This window comes from Malania oleifera, chromosome 8 (assembly GCF_029873635.1).
Source record: "Malania oleifera isolate guangnan ecotype guangnan chromosome 8, ASM2987363v1, whole genome shotgun sequence".
NCBI lineage: Eukaryota > Viridiplantae > Streptophyta > Magnoliopsida > Santalales > Ximeniaceae > Malania > Malania oleifera.
This window is the reverse complement of record NC_080424.1, coordinates 32,668,130-32,685,308: the sequence shown is the minus strand read 5'-3', so window position 1 is coordinate 32,685,308 and position 17,179 is coordinate 32,668,130. Positions and strand designations below refer to the sequence as shown.

The window sequence follows — 17,179 nt, the reverse complement described above, 5'->3', positions numbered from 1 at the left end:
GCTAGTAAAGTTATAATATAGGAAATTAAAAGATTAGAATAAAGGAAGGGAAATCCCCTTTCTAATAAGAGTAATGCTACGCAACATGGCATGGGCTCACGTCATTCAGTATTTTTCTTTTAATAATTATTACTATCTTTACTATTATAAAAGAGGTTCTTTTTTTTGGGTCTAATTTCAAATATTTTTATAACTATCTGTGTATATTTAAAAAATATTTCGATAATTATTCGTAAATATTTCAAAAAATATTTTTTACAATATGTTTATATATATTTATTATTATTATTTTTTTTAAAAAATTTGATTATAATTATCACTCACAAAAAGCCGGGGTATAATGAGTCCAAGAGTTACAGTAGAAAAATGAGTTCGCCTACGCAGCCCTAGACTATCCTCAACGGATACCACACAACCTTCAGTCTCGACGCATACCCTTTTTCCCTTCGGTAGCGAAACGAAGCGGGGAGAGAATCATGAACGCCCCTGATCGTTACGAGCGATTTGTAGTCCCTGAAGGCACCAAGAAGTAATCTCTCTCTCTCTCTCTCTCTCTCTCTCTCTCTCTCAAAGATGTTCTTTGACTCAAAAACTGCAGGGTTTCATATGAGCGAGACACGAAGATCATTAACGCTGCTTCCTTCACAATCGAGCGAGAAGACCACACAATCGGCAACATTCTCCGCATGTAATCATCTATTAATTCGACAATCTCTCTTTTTTATTTTTTTTTCCGGCTTACCTGAACCCTAATCACGGTTTGGTACGTCGAATGATGTGCAGGCAGCTTCACAGGGACGATAATGTCCTTTTCGCAGGCTACAAGCTTCCCCATCCTCTTCAATACAAAATCTTAGTCAGGGTTTGTACTTGCCCGCCAGTTTATCATCTGCTATACAAAATCTGTCTCTGCGAGTGTATTCCTCTTATTCCCAATTTATTCTCTTAAAATAAATCAGACTCAGGGTTTTATTTTTCCCCAGTTTTATCTGTCTCAATACAAAATCATATTCAGGATTCATATATTCCTGAATTTGTTTCTTTCATACATATATTGTGTGTGTATGCTAGGAATGATTCTGGTATGGCATTGTAGTAAATGAAAGAAACTATAACATGAAATCCTATAATGTCAAAATATTTGGAAGAAAAATGTCCTTGCACTACTTAAAGAAATCACAAAAGTGGCTTTGCATCAATTTCGGGTGTGCATGATCCGACTGGATGGCATGAAAGGCCTAAAAGTGAAAACCAAGAAGAGAAATGAGTATTGTTCTGTACTTGTAATTGAACATATCATTTTTGTAGATAGAGAAACAAAGAAGGCTATTTTGATAAAAGATAGTATACTCTTCTAGAATTGACCAATGTCTAAATGACGAACATAAAATGATCATGCAACAATAAAAAAAGACATAAAACTAATATTTTATCATAAAAATATATCCTTTCATAAAACTAATATCCTATCCATATATCCAGCATTTGGTCAAGTGAGATATTCAGTTTATTCTATCCATGTAACCAAAGGATTTGAAGGGTCAAGTAAAGCTTAAGTTGTCATTTCTCAATACAATTTATGATTACTGCTCTTTTTTCTTCAAAGCAGGAAAAAGGATAAAAATTATAGGCAACCTACAAAAAACATATGTAAAAATATGGGTGATATTGCCACTGACAAAGAGAAGACTTCAAGTTCCAATTTTGTTTACCATCCCCTTGTTAGATATCATTGTGCAATACCCTTCCACTCACTTTGCCCATTCATACTTTGTGCCCAAAAAGGAAAAAGAGAAAATCAGACTTGAATCGAAAAATTGTGATCTCGAAGTGGTAATATTATTTGTTCTCCAACCTCCTATTTGCAAAGTTATTCTTCTGTAAAATGTAGGACGAGCCCCTCTTGTTTTCCAAAGGTCTAAATCTATTTCATTGTGCTCAAAACTTGGAGAATAATGAATTGGACTACGTTAAATCATTGGTTTTTTAGAAGATTCTTTCTTAATTTCTCCATTTCATTGGTGTATGTGTTTTCTATAGGCATTTTGTCAAATAGTTTAAACTTGTGCCAATTCTATACAGATTGTTAACAAGAAAGCAGTTCATAGGCATTTTCTCAAACAAAATGTGACAAGAAAAATTCTAAATCTGAGATTAGAGAAGGAAAACCCAAGAAAAGTGAGCAATATTAAGTCATTATAGCACTGCCCTTGAATCAAGTGAGCACAGGGCTATGAATTAGTAATTTATTACAATTAAATGAACATATTAAGAGGATCCACTCATGTTCACTAGGATATGCTATATCGTAACTAGAAAATATTGAGATCAATAATTGGGGAGTCTTGCCTTTACACATTCTTATACAAAACATATTAAGTAGATGCAAACCCAAAAAATATGACCAAATGACAAGCTGAACAATTTATGAGCAATATGAATATACAATATCCTGAAATAATAGCAAAAAACAATAACTAAAATCTAGTATTGCTTTTCGAGGTTAACAAAAGTTAGATGGATGGTGAGTACTTTGAAACAAAATAAGTGAGTTAACTAGTTGGCTATGGGGAAAATTAGTTTGCAACTATGAAAAGAGATTAGTTAGAACTTAGAATAATATGTTAGTACAAAAGATGTCCTGCCAATCATATATGACTAAATACGTGGATCCGACTTATTTGTTGTGCTTTGATGAATCAATTGATTTGGGAGATTTGGATTAAGCTTAGGATTTCAAGGAGGTCAGCATCAACTATGATGATAAACCAGTGGCAGTTAAAGTGCTTAAAAAAGTTTGGTTGTTGAGTGATCACGATGCTCTTCTTGTGGTGTTTTCCCCCTTCGAGAATCTGAGCATGGCAATTGAATTTATATACCCTTTTCTAAGCCCATTTTCCCCATAACTTTCTTGTCCTCCTGATCTCGTTGCTTCACCTCTTACTCGCAGATATAAAACCTAGTTGCATTCTATCTTCACCGTTCATTTCTATTTCCACCAACGTTAAATCCAAGAATCTTTAAATTTCCAATAGAAACTTATCCTCGTCCATTCAAAGCCTACACATCATCAGAAAGCTTCATCAACTATCAGAGAACTTGTATCTCACTAGGAAACCTCTCTTTGTCCATTCGGAGATGCTTGAACACCATTAGTAAACTTTGTTGGCTAACAGAACTCATCTACTTCTCTTCGTCCTTTCAAAGCTTCTCACACAAATTGTGGGTAGTTTGAAGAAGGAAAAAAAGTTAGTTTGAGTATCTTAATGTCCAAACCAATTCAAATAGACTTCTCTTTTGAATGGATACTATCTTTGGGAGCTCTCAGAATTTCGAAGCAATCAGGGAGAAAGATATCTCATTGTGTTGTGCTAGATAATGAGGTCCAATGGACCCAAGAACAACTTTTGGAATTTTGGATGCAGTATACTATATTTCCATGGTTAAAGCAAAATAAATTCTTAGGACAATCTTTGATTGTTTGTTTTTGTGTCAAACAAATTTAGAAGGATGATTGTTGTCAAGAAACTACTGTATTCTGGGGGATGATTTTCAGGTTGGTGGATTTTTTGCAAATCATTGAAAGGGGATGGAGGCAGAACACAATGGAACAGTCATAAAATTTTGGGCTTCTTGTGTAGAAAATGTGGCTTTGCTGATATAGAGCAGCGAGAAGGTAAAAGTATGGTGTACAATGGACTACCTAATGAGCTTAGCTATGTAGAGTCGGCCAAGAATGGAGCTGTTAATGATTGGAGATGGGGTTTTATCTGGCGAAACCAATTGGAAAATTCATAAAGGCAAAAACGTAAATTTGGAAAGTCCAAAATTTGGGGTGAGAGATTTTTGGGCATTAATGAAACCCAAATCTGATTCAAAATTTGAAAATTCTCTTTCTAAAATTATTGGACTGCAAGTTGGGCTAAAATATTTTGAAGTGGATAAGAAGTCGTATGTTACACATTTTGGGTCTGGAGGCCTTGTTTTGAAGCTTGCTTTCTCGGTAGGCCTAAGATATTTTAAATGTGCTAGATTAGTGGGCTTAGTTTGGGTGGAAAAAGAAAAGCCCAATATAGGCAAGAACCCAGGAATAAATAAAGGATTTTGCTAAATTTGTGGGGACTTGGGAGTGTTGCACTCAGGCGAGATGGAGTCAAAGGGCTTGCCCAACACACTAAGGAAGTCAAACAGGGATGTGGAGTTGCTTGAGAATTTGAAGGTGGAGGCAGAAAGATGGACAGGTGTAACCTGTTGACAAGTTTGGGAGAATTATAGATAGCAGAGTCGGTCAAGAATGGAAAAGTTGCTGCTAACTTGCCAAAGACATCAGTGATTTCAAAAGGGAATGCAGAGATTTTAGAGAGCTCCAGGAGGGATTGGGGGGCGGACATGACAATTAATAGTAAAGAAAGGAAAATCTAATGCTAACCTTTTGCCTCTTCAAACAGCAACGATGGAGATAGGCTGGTAGAAGAAAATTCAAAAATTTCTGAAAGATGCTGAAGAAAAGATTGAAATCCTGAAAAATAATGTGGAAGATACAACACAAATTTTTATAAGGTCAAACAGAGTTGGAAATTGCCTGAATTTGACACTGAATTGGAAGGTTAGGATGAAGAAGACCATAATTTCTCTTGGAACAGATTCAGGAATTCAAGGATGTGTGTTCAAGCTCTTCTGAGCTGAAAGATCTGCAAAAGTCAAGAGTTTCCTGAGGATCCAAATAGCTGTTTGGATGTTAATAGAGCGAAACCTCAATGCCGGAGGTGCTTTCAAAGGAGGCAAAGGCTTTGTGTAGATCTACGTATTCTGGACAATCGGGTAAAGATTGTTTCAAGCTTTTCTCTAGGCCAAGGAAATCTTTTTGACGAGCAAGCTTTGGCAGTTGAAAATCATGTGGATAACTCCTTTTCATAGCCAAGTTTTATTCCATTATGGGAATGATCTTAATTCTGGGACTGAAAATTCCTTCACTTGTAATAAGTTAATTAATTATGGCAGACGTATCTGGTGTACACCTGTGGTTGACCTTATTGAGAAGAATTAGCTTCTTGCTGAGGAGAATTAGATCTTATAGGAGGGACTTTAACTCTTGATCCACTAGGAGATTCCTCAGGAGCTTTTAGATAGGAATGTAGAATAAAGTGTTCTATTATTAATCCTTTAGGCCAGACTGTTCAGATTGCTGTTTCCCCTAGAACCTATGGATGGAAAAAGAAGAGGGTGGATAAAGAATTACAAAAATTAGCTCGTGACATTGACTATGGAGGGGGAAATGTAAAGAGGGTTAGGGGCAGTAAAGTAATAGAATGAAGATCTTGAGTTGAAATGTTAAGGGTTTGGGCTGCCTTAGTAAATGTCATCAGATAAAGGATATTGTTGCTGCCCTAGATGTTGTTATGATTCAAGAGTTGAAATTGGAGTCTGTGGATGGTTTTCTTGTTAGGAGTATTTGGGAGTTTAGATTCAAAGATTGGGTATGGTTAGCATCCACAAACTCTTGGGGAGGGGGGGGGGTGGTTATTGTGATCATTTGGGATACCAAATTCGCTAGCAAAATAGATGTTATTATTGGCTCCTTTTCTGTGTCTATTATTATTATTATTATTATTATTCTTTGGCATGTTAAAGATAAGGGTTAATGGGGTTTACCTCATTTTATGGACCAAATACTCTGTTTGAGGCAACAATCTAGAATGAATTGGATAAATTTGTACCGACTTTTTCATTGGGTGGCAACTAGTAGGAAAAGAAGAAACCTAATTAAGGAACGTGAGGATGATAGGAGAGAGATCATTAAGGTTCCTGATCGTGTTGAGAGCTTGATAACAGATTTCTAAAAAACCCTTTTTCACGAGGTGGATGTTGAAAGGATTATGGTTGAGGGTTTGGATTGGTGTCTCATTTTAGATGAAAAAGCTTCTTGGCTGGAGAGACCTTTTGAGGAAGAAGAAAATTAAAAGATCAATTTTTTAGATGGATAGAGAAAAGGCTCTTGGACTTGGTTCTACTAAGGCTTTCATTCATAATAGTTGGGAGATTTTGAAGGTTCATCCTTAAAGGTTTTGTTGAATTCTTTGATAATGAAGTGGTTGGGAGGAGTATGAATTGTACTTTTATGACCTTGGTGCCCAAAAAAGATGGTGCTGTTCAGGTCAAGGACTTTAGACTAATTAGTTTGGTAACTAGTGTTTATAAGATTATGGCCAAGGCGTTATCTAAAATATTGGCTACTGTTCTAGAGGACGCTATCTTTCTCAGTCAAAGTGCTTTTGTTGGTGATAGACAAATCCTAGATGCTGCCTTGATAGCTGATGAGGTGATTGAGGATGCTATTCAAAGAAAGAAGAGGGGTTTTGTGTTGAAATTGGACTTTGAGAAAGCTTATGATGGGGTCAGCTGGAGTTTCTTGGACAAGGTTATGGCTAGAAAAGGCTTTGGCCTGAGGTGGAGGAAATGGATTAGAGGGTGTTCATCTTTTGTGGTCTTTTTTTTCTTGGTTAACGGCCAGGCTAAGTCTTAGTATCGTGCATCTAGGGGTCTAAGACAGGGGGATCCCCTTTTCTCTCTCTCTCTTTACTATTGTGGGTGGGCGCCTTGAGTAGGATGATTCGGAGAGCTGCAGAGAGAGGGTCGGTGGAGCGGATAAAATTGATTATGAGGATTGCACTCTTTTGCACCTTCAGTTTGCAAATGATACTATTATCTTTCTTTCTAATAGTGAGAGTTGCTTCTCCAATTTGTTGACTGTCTTGCAAATCTTTGAGAAAGCATTCAGGCTGAAAATTAATTTTTCTAAGTGGCTTGATGGGTCTTGGCTGTAATGTGGATCCTTTTGTTAGGGTAGCGAGGTGTGCTGTTGACTTGGCCTATTATGTATCTAGGTGTCCCTTTAGGTGGTAACCCCAATCCTGACTCTTTTTGGGGCCCTGTTTTTGAGAGTGGCTAGGAGACTAAAGGGGTGGAAAGGATCGTTTTCACTCTTTAGGGATTGTATTACTCTCATTCATGCTTGTTTATCTCCTATACCTATGTATACCTTTTTTTTTAAGAATTCTTGTGAGAATGGCATGGAGTCTTGAGAGATTAATGAGGGACTTCTTATGGTCGAGTGGTGGAGAGGGTCGTAGAGATCATCTTGTCAGTTGGGAGATTTTGTATAGGCCTAAAAGGGAGGGAGGCTTGGTCTTGGACTCTTAGTAACTTGGTGCCCAAAAACATCTCTTTTGTGAAGAAATGGTTATGATACTTTCCTTTAGAACCAAAGTTCTCTTTGGCATAAGGTAATTCACAGTAAATTTGGAATCCTACAAAATGGGTGGGATGCTAAAGTGGGAACTAATGTTACTTATTCGAGTCCTTGGAAGTTTCTTTCTCAGATTTATGATTATTTCCTTCCTAAAATCCATTATTCAGTGGGAAATTTGCTTTTGGGAAGGCCATTGGGTGGGGGAAATGCCTTTGTCTATTACATTATGTCGAATTTTTCAGTTATCTATTCTTCATGAAACCCCCTTCTCTGCTTTTCTTCTTTTGAAAGGAGATAGATCTTCTTGGAGTTTCCATTTTGGGAGAAGAGATAAATGAGTTGACCCTTTTGATTAGGCTGTTTGATTCTTTTCATGCTCATTTGGGGAGTGATAAGAGGGTTTGGAGCTTAGACACTGATGAGGAACTCTCTTGTAAATCCTTTTTCTCTTACTTGACTCATGAAACTACTACAGATAAATTTTTTTTGTATCCAATGATCTGGAAAGCCAAAGCTCCCTTGAGTATAAAAGCTCTCACTTGGACTGCGATACTTGAAAGAATCAACACTAGTGAGTTTCTGTAGAAGAAAAATCCTAATAAAGCCCTATCACTGCACATTTGTGTCCTTCGCTTTAGGATTGGAGAGACTTGTGCACATTTATTTCTACATTGCCCTTTCACAATGGCTTTTTAGAATAAATTATTTAGTGTATTTAGTGAGAATTCGGTTTGCCCTTCCACATTGAAGGTGTTTTGTACAATCATGTTTAGAGGTTTTGCTTTGGTAAAGGAAAGGATAGGAAAGCTTTATGGTGATGCGCTGTTATGGCAGATTATTTGGTGTGTTTGGTTGGAGAGGAATGCAAGAGTATTTAAAGGTGTGGCTATGTCTAATAATTTGCTTTGGAGTAGAATGGTGTATCTTGCTCATTGTGGTTGTCGGAAAATGGATTCTTCCTCCATATCTCTGTGGAAGACATGCAGTGGGACTGGTTGGCTGTATTGCATTGAGTTGGTTTGGGTTCATTCAGAATTGTTGTTGTTATTTTCTTTTGATGTAAAGGGATTTTTATTCTCCTTATTCTCCTTTTTTTTTTTTTTTTTTCCTTGTACAATATACTTTTTCTAATAAATTTTCTTTGTTTAGAAAAAAAACTAAAATAAAATTTCAGGGAGGTCAGTTGGAGAGAAGTATGGATGACATAGCTGGCCTGTAGACCCCATGAACATGTGGTTATGGAGAGAGAGAGAGAGAGAGAGAGAGAGCAGGTCGCATGTGTGTCCATATGTGTGTGTGCATATATTTATAAATGCATATCTTAAGTTTTGTGTTAAGGTTTATGGTTTCCTTTCATGTTAATATGGCAAGTGAGTCATAGTCAGCTGAATGTTGTGTTCTGTTGATTCTTCTCTGTGTATGCATTAGGGTTTTGTGGTTTTCTTAGAAATGTTTCAAATATAAGGTTGTCTGCCAATGCAAATTATATTGGGCTAGGTATGCTATGTCAATGTGCTAGGAATGCTACATCAATAGCAGTAAATAAGTTGAGTTTTTAGAAAGTTGTGTGCAAATGCAGTAAATATGATCTCAGAGCCCTTTGCAATTTGCTTATTAAGAAGATGAGGATGATGGCCAACTTTTGGTACAGATGAGTTTCTGCAGGCAATTAGTCTCAGAGTTTTCCCGATAGAAACTGCATGTTCATAATAGAGTGGGTGATGAAAAAGAAAAAGGGCATCCCTGGAACACAAGGCTCTTCCTGCTTTGCGAGAGCAGGGGAAGGGTCATCACAGTGTATGCAGCCTTATCCATGCTTTTTATGCAGAGAGGCTGCTTCCTTGGACTTGAACCTGTGACCAACAGGTCATAAACCTTACAGTTGATCCAAGGCCCACCCTTTATAATGGGTTTTATATATTTCATAAATTATGAAAAAAAGGGAAACAAATTATTCAATTTTGAAATTTCAGTGTTTGCTTTTTGGTAAAAAGAGAGGCTTGGTTGGGAGTTTGAAACTTTACAGAAGCTGTTTAAGCTGTTTTTGGATTTTTTTGATGCTCCAAATAGGGCTCATCAGGTGGTGGCTTTCAATTCCATTTCTTCATTCTTGGATACGGGAATGCAATGAACTTGTATGGTTGAACAATATGCGAGTGAGTCTGAGAATAAACGATGTTGAACTAATTTTTTTTTTCTTATATCTTTCACATTTTAGTTTATGGTTCCAATTTGTTGTCAACCAGGTTGTAGAATGTCATGTTTTTTTGGCTAATGGTTCTGTCCAATGTTGCTGATTTGCAGATTCACACAACTAGCCAGTCTTCCCCAATGCAAGCATATAACCAGGCTATCAATGATTTGGACAAGGAGCTTGATCACTTGAAAAATGCATTTGAGGTGTCTGTTTTTTTCCCCTTTCTTGTTATGTCCTGTTAACTTGAATTTTTATATTCAACTTATTAGTCTCTCTTTTAAATGCTCTGACTTGTGAATGAGCCTGTATATTCATTGTTAAATCAACCAAAAAGTGTGTTTACTACAATCTGAAGCAAAAATATTTGAGTGTGGCTCTTGTGCATGATACCGTGAAAGTAATTAGGAACCATCATTTTTAATCAAAATGGAATTGTGGTATTTGTTAGTAAAGTTCAACTTTCAGATAGATGCTAACTTATTCAATGTTCCATGAAAACCTTGTTGAATTGCAATACCCCTCCTATTGGAACAAATCAACCGTAGCCAAAATATGGAATTCAAAGATAGGCTCACACATGATTAGAATTATAAATATGGCCGAAGTCCATGAAAACCTAAACAAAAAGCCATAAAATAACTCAAAGCAATCTTTCATCTTATGCTAGTACGAGCATCATGGACGTGTTTGTCAATGGACTTAGCAAACTCTGATATGGGTGTATAGAAGGGTAAAAGATTAAGATCAATGGGCTGAAAAAGGGTAAAGCCATGAAAAATCTAAGGGACTTCTTCTGTTAGATAAGTTGACCAAGTTGTTATAGGGAAACTCCATAGTTGCAATGCTATATCCAAATCCTTTGCTCCTCATCTTCATTATACCTAAGCAAGTCCCTTAGGCACCTAAAAGTTTAAAAAGTGTCTCCCAAAAATAACACATGAACTATAGACAGTATGGAGAAAGGTAGACTTGGAGGGGCACAACTTCCTTAATGAACAACCTTGCAACATGTGAAGTGTTGATGGTCTTGCTACAAGGGGTTAAGTGGGAAACATCTATCCAGCATTACAAGAATGGAGTCATGGTCCCCTAGTTTTAGGCACTCTTAGGATACAATCCATGTGAACATTTCACGTTGCATGTAGGATTGGTAGTGGGGTACACAATCACAAAGTTCCCTTGGTGGGCTTAGTGGACTCCCCATTTTGGCCCTCACATAATCATGCTCATTGCTCATTTCTAACATGTGCATCGAGCCCAATTACATAAATTTTAAATCCTGGTGCCAAATTGCATGAGTTTAACATCGAATCCCTTAAGAATCCATTTTTTGTGAACACCTTAACTTTGTAGTGGTATTTCAGACGCAAAGTAAAAGAGCATGTTTTACCTAATTTTTGATTAGGGCTGCATGTGGGATCCACTACATTGAATTAGAAACAAATTGGACAAAAATAAGTGAATCTTCTTGACCGAGAGACCTCTTTCAAAATGTGCCCACATCATCAAGTGGCATGCCTTAGCGCTGAATCACAGGCCTTGGTCCTCTTTTCCAGATTTTACATACGATTTTAACCTTGGAACCAACACTTTTAGATTCCTTGTTTTTGAATCATGATGAGATTACAAGCAATTCTGGACCTTTGGGTCGCTGTGTTAATGTCGAAGGCAATACCCTAACCCTAGGATCCATCAGAACTTATGCGCTGCTATGCACAATAGTTGGCCATCTTGTTCTTGTTGGTTTGGGGCTTTTGAATTTGATCCTTTTGTGACATGTGAGGGGTGATTGCTATATGTTAGTGTTTCAATGCTCAGTGATAGTTTGGAGTGAAGGATGCTTTTGTAGGTGCTTGGCAAGGAAGCACGGGCTCTTATACTATTATGAGGGATGCGGAGGGTGGAGAGGAGGGAGAGCAGTGACAGAGGAGAGGGAGAGAGGAAATAATCATTGTATGATTCAATAAGACAAAACTACTTGTTCCATTATGATATCTCCTATGCAAATCACTCAATCATGGCCAAAATAAGGAAATTAAAAAATAATATGAAGAATTAGAATTTGAAATAAGGCTAAAGTGCCTAAAAATCTAAAATAGAAACCCTAAATAAGCCACATGAGAAAATTATTCCAGTTTTCACGAAGGCAATAGAATTAAAAACAAGGACGAAGTGCCTAAAAATCTAAATGGAAACCCTAAATAATCCACATGAGAAAATTATTCCAGTTTTCCCATTTGTGTTTATAGTATGTAACTCCTTAATGGCTTTCCCTTTAAATTGTTACTCATTCTCATTTGAGAGGATGTGCTAGAACTTTTAAACATGCAGGTTACATCTGCAAGAACAATTAGTAGACATATTCAAATAATTTATAGGCATTGCAAATACTTTTGTGTTTATTTTAGTTCAGATTTTAAAATTAAAATTGGCATAAATTTCATTTGTTGCTCATGTTGAATTATTTTCTGGACATTATGGAACATTTATTACAGGTTAGAAATATTCAGATTATATTTGGCATTTAATTAGTAAGGATTCATATTGCAGAGATCTTACAAGCTTTGCATTGGCTGTTAGCTACTTAACACAACTCCTGATCTTTACCTTGGCTTGGGAAAAGGTAGTTGAACAAAGACTATGGTTAGAAACTAGGGTCTTAGAAAATTAATTTGGTTAGTGCCTGTGATATCGATTACAGAAGCTATATATCTTTTAAGAAGATTAATGGAAAAGCTTTTGGGTAAGAAGAGGAACCTGCGTATGATTTTTATTGACTTAGAAAGCCTATGATAGGGTATTTTGGAAAGTTTAATGGTGGGCTCTAGAAATTGAGGTAGTATGCAGTAGGTACACCGATGTTATTAAGGATACGTATGATAGAGTAATAACTAGTATTAGGACTAAATATGAAGAGTCTAGGGATTGCAATAGGTGTACAACACTGTACATCAGGTATTTGTTTTGAGCCCTCATCTTTCTGCATTAGCGATAGATGAACTAACCATTATTGGGAATATCCAAAGTGAGGTTTTGGTGTATGTTGGTTGGAGATGATATTGTCTGATTGATTAAACCAGTAGTGGAGTAGAATTTAAGTTAGAATTCGGAGAAGCTTTAGAATCTAGAGGTTTTACAATAAGTATAAATAATGCAGAATATATGAAATGTAATATTAATCATGGTAGGAGGTATATTGGAGAAAAGGATTAAACTTGACAGTCAAGAAATTATGCAAGCTGAAGGAGAAACCAAAGAAGATATAATACATGGAGTTAAAGCAGGTTAGTGGCCATGTTGTGTGATAGTAAAATATCCTTAAAATTAAAAGGAAAGTTTTATAGGATGACTATAAGATCAGATATGTTATATGATATTTGAATGATGAACCACTAAGAAGAAACATATCATAAAGTAAAAGTTTCCGAAATGAGAATGCTAAGCATACGAGTGCTATTAAATTAAAAGATAAATTAAGAAAACTTGAGTTGTTTTTAGGAGATAGAAGTTTTTAATAGTGTAGGAGAGGCAGGTCATGTGGTGGAGGAGCAGTAGAGGAGGGAGGAGCCATTGAATGAATCATATACTATTCTTTTGACGAAGGCTGTTAGTTGGGGGCTAAAGTCAAAGATGAAGTGGGGGACTAAAGATGTTAATTGCATGTGTAGACTTTTTCATAAAGTAGCCAGTGGTAGAAAGCAGAAAAGTTCTTTTAAGGAATTGGAGAAGGGAAGATGGTTAGGAATATTGATTTGATTGCAGAGGAGATTACCTCGTTTTTAAGGTTTTATCCAGTGTATAATCATGATAAAAGTCCTAGTAAATGGTCTCCTATATCGATGGAGCAGGGTGATTGGCTTGAGAGGCCTTTTGAAGAGGAGATTAGGGAAAGTGGTTTTTGAGATGGGGAGAAGGCTCTGGGGCCAGATGGCTTTACTATGTATTTTTTCTAGACTTATTGGTTGATTGTGAAGAGCATGTTAACTCTACCATTTTTTATTGCCGTTTTAGGTGAAGAATTTTTGGACTATTAGTCAGGCGACTAGTGTGTGTGAGATCCTTGCAAAGTCGTTGGCAAATAGGTTGAGTGAGGTTCTGGATGTTACCATCTCTAGTTGTCAAAGTGCTTCTATAGTGGGGGTTGTCAGATTTTTGATTTTTGCATTGGTGGCAAATGAAGGTGGAAGATGTGAAGGAGAATTATAGGAAGAGGGGATGTTTAAGTTGGATTTTGAGGAAGCATATGAGAGTGAGTTGGAGCTGGGTGTTAGGGACGAAATGATTTGGTCCTAGATGGGGAAGATGGATGATGGTTTGTTTGTCAATGGTTAACCTAAGTAACGGATTTAGTGTTTGGGTTTTGTTAAGATGATCCTTTATCAATGCTCTTGTTTACCTTAATAATAGATGTTCTTAGTAGTTTTATTAGCCATGGGGCATTGAGGGGTTTTATGGAGGCTTTTTAGAGAGTGGGTTCTTGGCTAGTTTGATTCTTCTGTTAATTTGTTGATTCTTTTGCAATTTTTTGAAATAATCTCTGGGTTAAAGGTTGATCTTTCTACCATTTTTCCAGACTTACAAACAGATTGGAGGAACTTGCTGGCTTGATGATTTTCTCTCTGTTGTTTTTAGTTTTTTTTTCTTCCTGGTTTGTCCCAGGTTTTTATTGGGAGATTTCTCATTCTCCCTCTTTTAAATTCTTTCCCTATCAATGATATTTTCTTTTGCTATTAAAAAAAATAAAAGGTTAATCTTTCTAAAGCATTGTTTGGGAGCATGGATTTAGGACTTTGGATTTGGATTTGGGTGTTAAATACAATTTTATATTACATCTTATCTAAATCCTACCCAAATCCAAATCCAAGGCCTCTCCAAACGTAGGGTAAGTGTAGCTTGGCAAGTATTAATTTAGAGCATGGCGTGATTTGTAGGTATTCAGCTTTGATAGGGTGTGTTCATGGTGTAAAAAATCAGTGCCTAATGATCATAATCCCTGTTATGTGATGGTGGTGGCCTCTTAAGGAACCAAACAAATGAGTCAAACGGTGTCTATATATAAACAAGTCCATGAGCTTCCTTAAAGAGTTAGCTTGCAATCCTTTTTAATGACCCTGTTCATTTAGTTGGTGAGCTTCAGATCTAAGGTTGAGCTTGGGAGCTTAGCTCATTTATCTTAACATATGAGTTGGAATGAGGTGTTAGCAAGCTGCACTGAGTAGCTTGCAAATGGCTTAATTTATAAGCTGCTTTCTGGGGCATTCAAATTCTGGAATCCTACTTTGACAAGAAAGAAGCTATCCTCACCCCTTCCTGGGCAAGATAAGAAGAGTTTCCTTGAAACTATCATTACCTAGCAGTGCCGTGGGTTTGTCCATTTTGATTAAAACACCAATTGTATGGCTGTTTATGCTGACAAATAAGTTACTTTGTCATTTTGCCTCCTGTTTTGTGGGTCTTCTATTTGCTTGGTTATCTACTTGTTTATTTATGATAAGTTTAGGGGCCCATGATGGCTTAGCTAAGAAGATCATTGTTGTGGTTTTCTATAGACACATGTGCGCACACACATACTCATGCCCATGCTTAGCCTATGGCGTTTCAAGTTCTTGTAACTTTACTCCATTGGTCCATCCTGCTAAGGCATCATCCTTTGCATGTCAGGTTTTTTTTATCATACATTGTTTTGAGTCTTTTGACAAATGTATATCGGTCAAGTTTTGAGAAGAATAGCTTTAGAGGTTCATATAATTTATTTTTGGGGTTTATTGGGGCCCACTGGATGATGGGCTACATAATGGGAGGTACCCACCCATGCCCACCCAGGTACCCACCCACCCCCCTTTCCCAAAATTCAAACTTGACATGTCCAAGACAGTTTCCTCAAACTTCAAATGCTGGGATGTTGCCTGGGGACCCAAAGGTTCATATCATTCTGCAGGTAGCGATTTCAGCTTGTGGACATCTGAAGGTTGGACTGACACTGACTTCATTAGATTCTAACGTCTGGTTTCTCTGAATGTCTACAAGTAGAATAGGATGAGGTGGGAATGTAATAAAAATTGCATCGGGATATCATAATATAGAAAAAAGCTACTCATGTGAAAGCTTCTCCTATTCCAATCAACATGGAATAGGATATGAATAGATATTCCCATGGTGAAATTTGGGAATAGTTATTCCTCTTCCATTCTATATTATAGATTAATAAAATTGTTTGCATTAACATTTGTTATGTTGAAAACACATATATATTATATAAATTGTCAAATCTCTATACTAGCACTGTTCTATTCCTTGAAATAGACATTCCTCTAACATGGCCTGAAGAACTTTTGCCTTGCTATCGTCTGCCAATGGTAAAAAAAAAGTACCAAAAAGTTTTGTATGTTGCCTGTTTCTTACACCCTCATTTTCCTATCTGTAGGTGGAAGTGGCAAAACATTCAAGGGAGTTCTAGAGTATGAAGTCAAGGAAGCCAGTTCTTGTGATGGGCGCTGGCTGATGGAGCTGAGGAAGTAAACTGTAATTCACTTGTTTCACATCATTTGATTGGTTTAAACTTTTGTTATCTCCAACATGGCACTGGTCAACAACCAGCATGCCTCAGCGCTGTGCAGAAGTGCTTAAATGCCTTGTGCTCTTATCTGGCTGCAGCCTACAGTTTCCAACCCTCTTATCCTCTTTGGGCTTTCCCTCCTTATCCCCCCCCTTTTTTTTCTTTGACATATGAAAGGATCGACTTCGGACATTAAGAAATTTGAAGTGTTGAAGTTAGGCAACGTGATGTAGAATTATAGTAACGTTAAATCTAAATTTTAAATTTGTTCTTCCAAATACTATCAAAGTTTGACCTTCTTTTTCGGAGCTATTAACCGTATTTCTCTGAAGTAGTTTCAAATGCTATATCCATTGGAAAGAGGCTTGTTATTTCTAGAGGGAGGGGATGGAGCGGAACAAAGCCTTACCACCACATCAACCCGAGCAGTTTGCATAATTGTTGAACACTCCAACACATACATGAAACGTGCACTCATTGAATCACACAAGAATTAATCAAACCCTCAATTGTTTGAAGTGTACTTTTGATTGGACTGAACATTATCTCTTCTCTTTCATATATTTTTGGGTAATAATAATTGTAATAGTAGTAATAATGATAAAGCTTCAAGAGTCAATTAGAAATAGTAGGACAAGTAAAACAACAATTATTTTAGTAATGGCTACTAATTGTTTTTTGGCTTTAATTAAACAATAAGCAAATATGGCCAGTATCTCTCTCTCTCTCTCTCTCTCTCTCTCTCTCTCTCTCTCTATATATATATTTGTTAAGAGTTTTTACAAAAATACTATTTTTATTACAGAACAATTCCCTTCTTCCTCCTCTTCACGAACCCAAACCCCCTCCTCCCATCTGCGTTCAACCCTTCCTCCTGTTTGGCCCCCGTCCTCCTCTTCTTACACCTCTTGCTCCTCCAATGGTCAGTGTTGATGACATTTTGATTGAGAAAAAAAAAAAATAAAAAAAATAAAAAATGAGAGGTATCTTCCTCTTCTTACCAGTATAATTTGAACATTTGTTCAAATGAGGTATCCCAAAAATCTCCTCTCTTATTTTTGAATTCTTTGTGATTTTACATTGAATTTGATAGTGGAAGCAAGCATTTGGAGTTTTAGCATTGATTTTTCACCTTGTTGAGATATTTTATGATTAGGGTTTATGTGTCAAGACATTT

The 17,179-nt window shown here is 36.7% G+C and overlaps 1 protein-coding gene across 2 annotated transcripts; it reads left to right on the top strand.

Moving 5' to 3' along the window:
- Positions 1 to 333: 333 nt before the first annotated feature.
- Positions 334 to 16,280, top strand: LOC131162939 (DNA-directed RNA polymerases II, IV and V subunit 11-like). 2 transcript variants are annotated; one of them, XM_058119566.1, is made up of 5 exons: positions 334 to 529; positions 599 to 688; positions 784 to 862; positions 9,554 to 9,649; positions 15,871 to 16,280. In XM_058119566.1, the coding sequence occupies exons 1-5, from the start codon at positions 477 to 479 to the stop codon at positions 15,901 to 15,903; spliced, it is 351 nt and encodes a 116-aa protein (XP_057975549.1). In that variant the 5' UTR covers positions 334 to 476; the 3' UTR covers positions 15,904 to 16,280. The 2 variants fall into 2 exon arrangements, with proteins under 2 accessions (XP_057975549.1, XP_057975550.1); XM_058119567.1 differs by lacking the exons at positions 9,554 to 9,649; positions 15,871 to 16,280 and adding an exon at positions 9,320 to 9,405.
- The last annotated feature ends 899 nt before the right edge of the window (positions 16,281 to 17,179 follow it).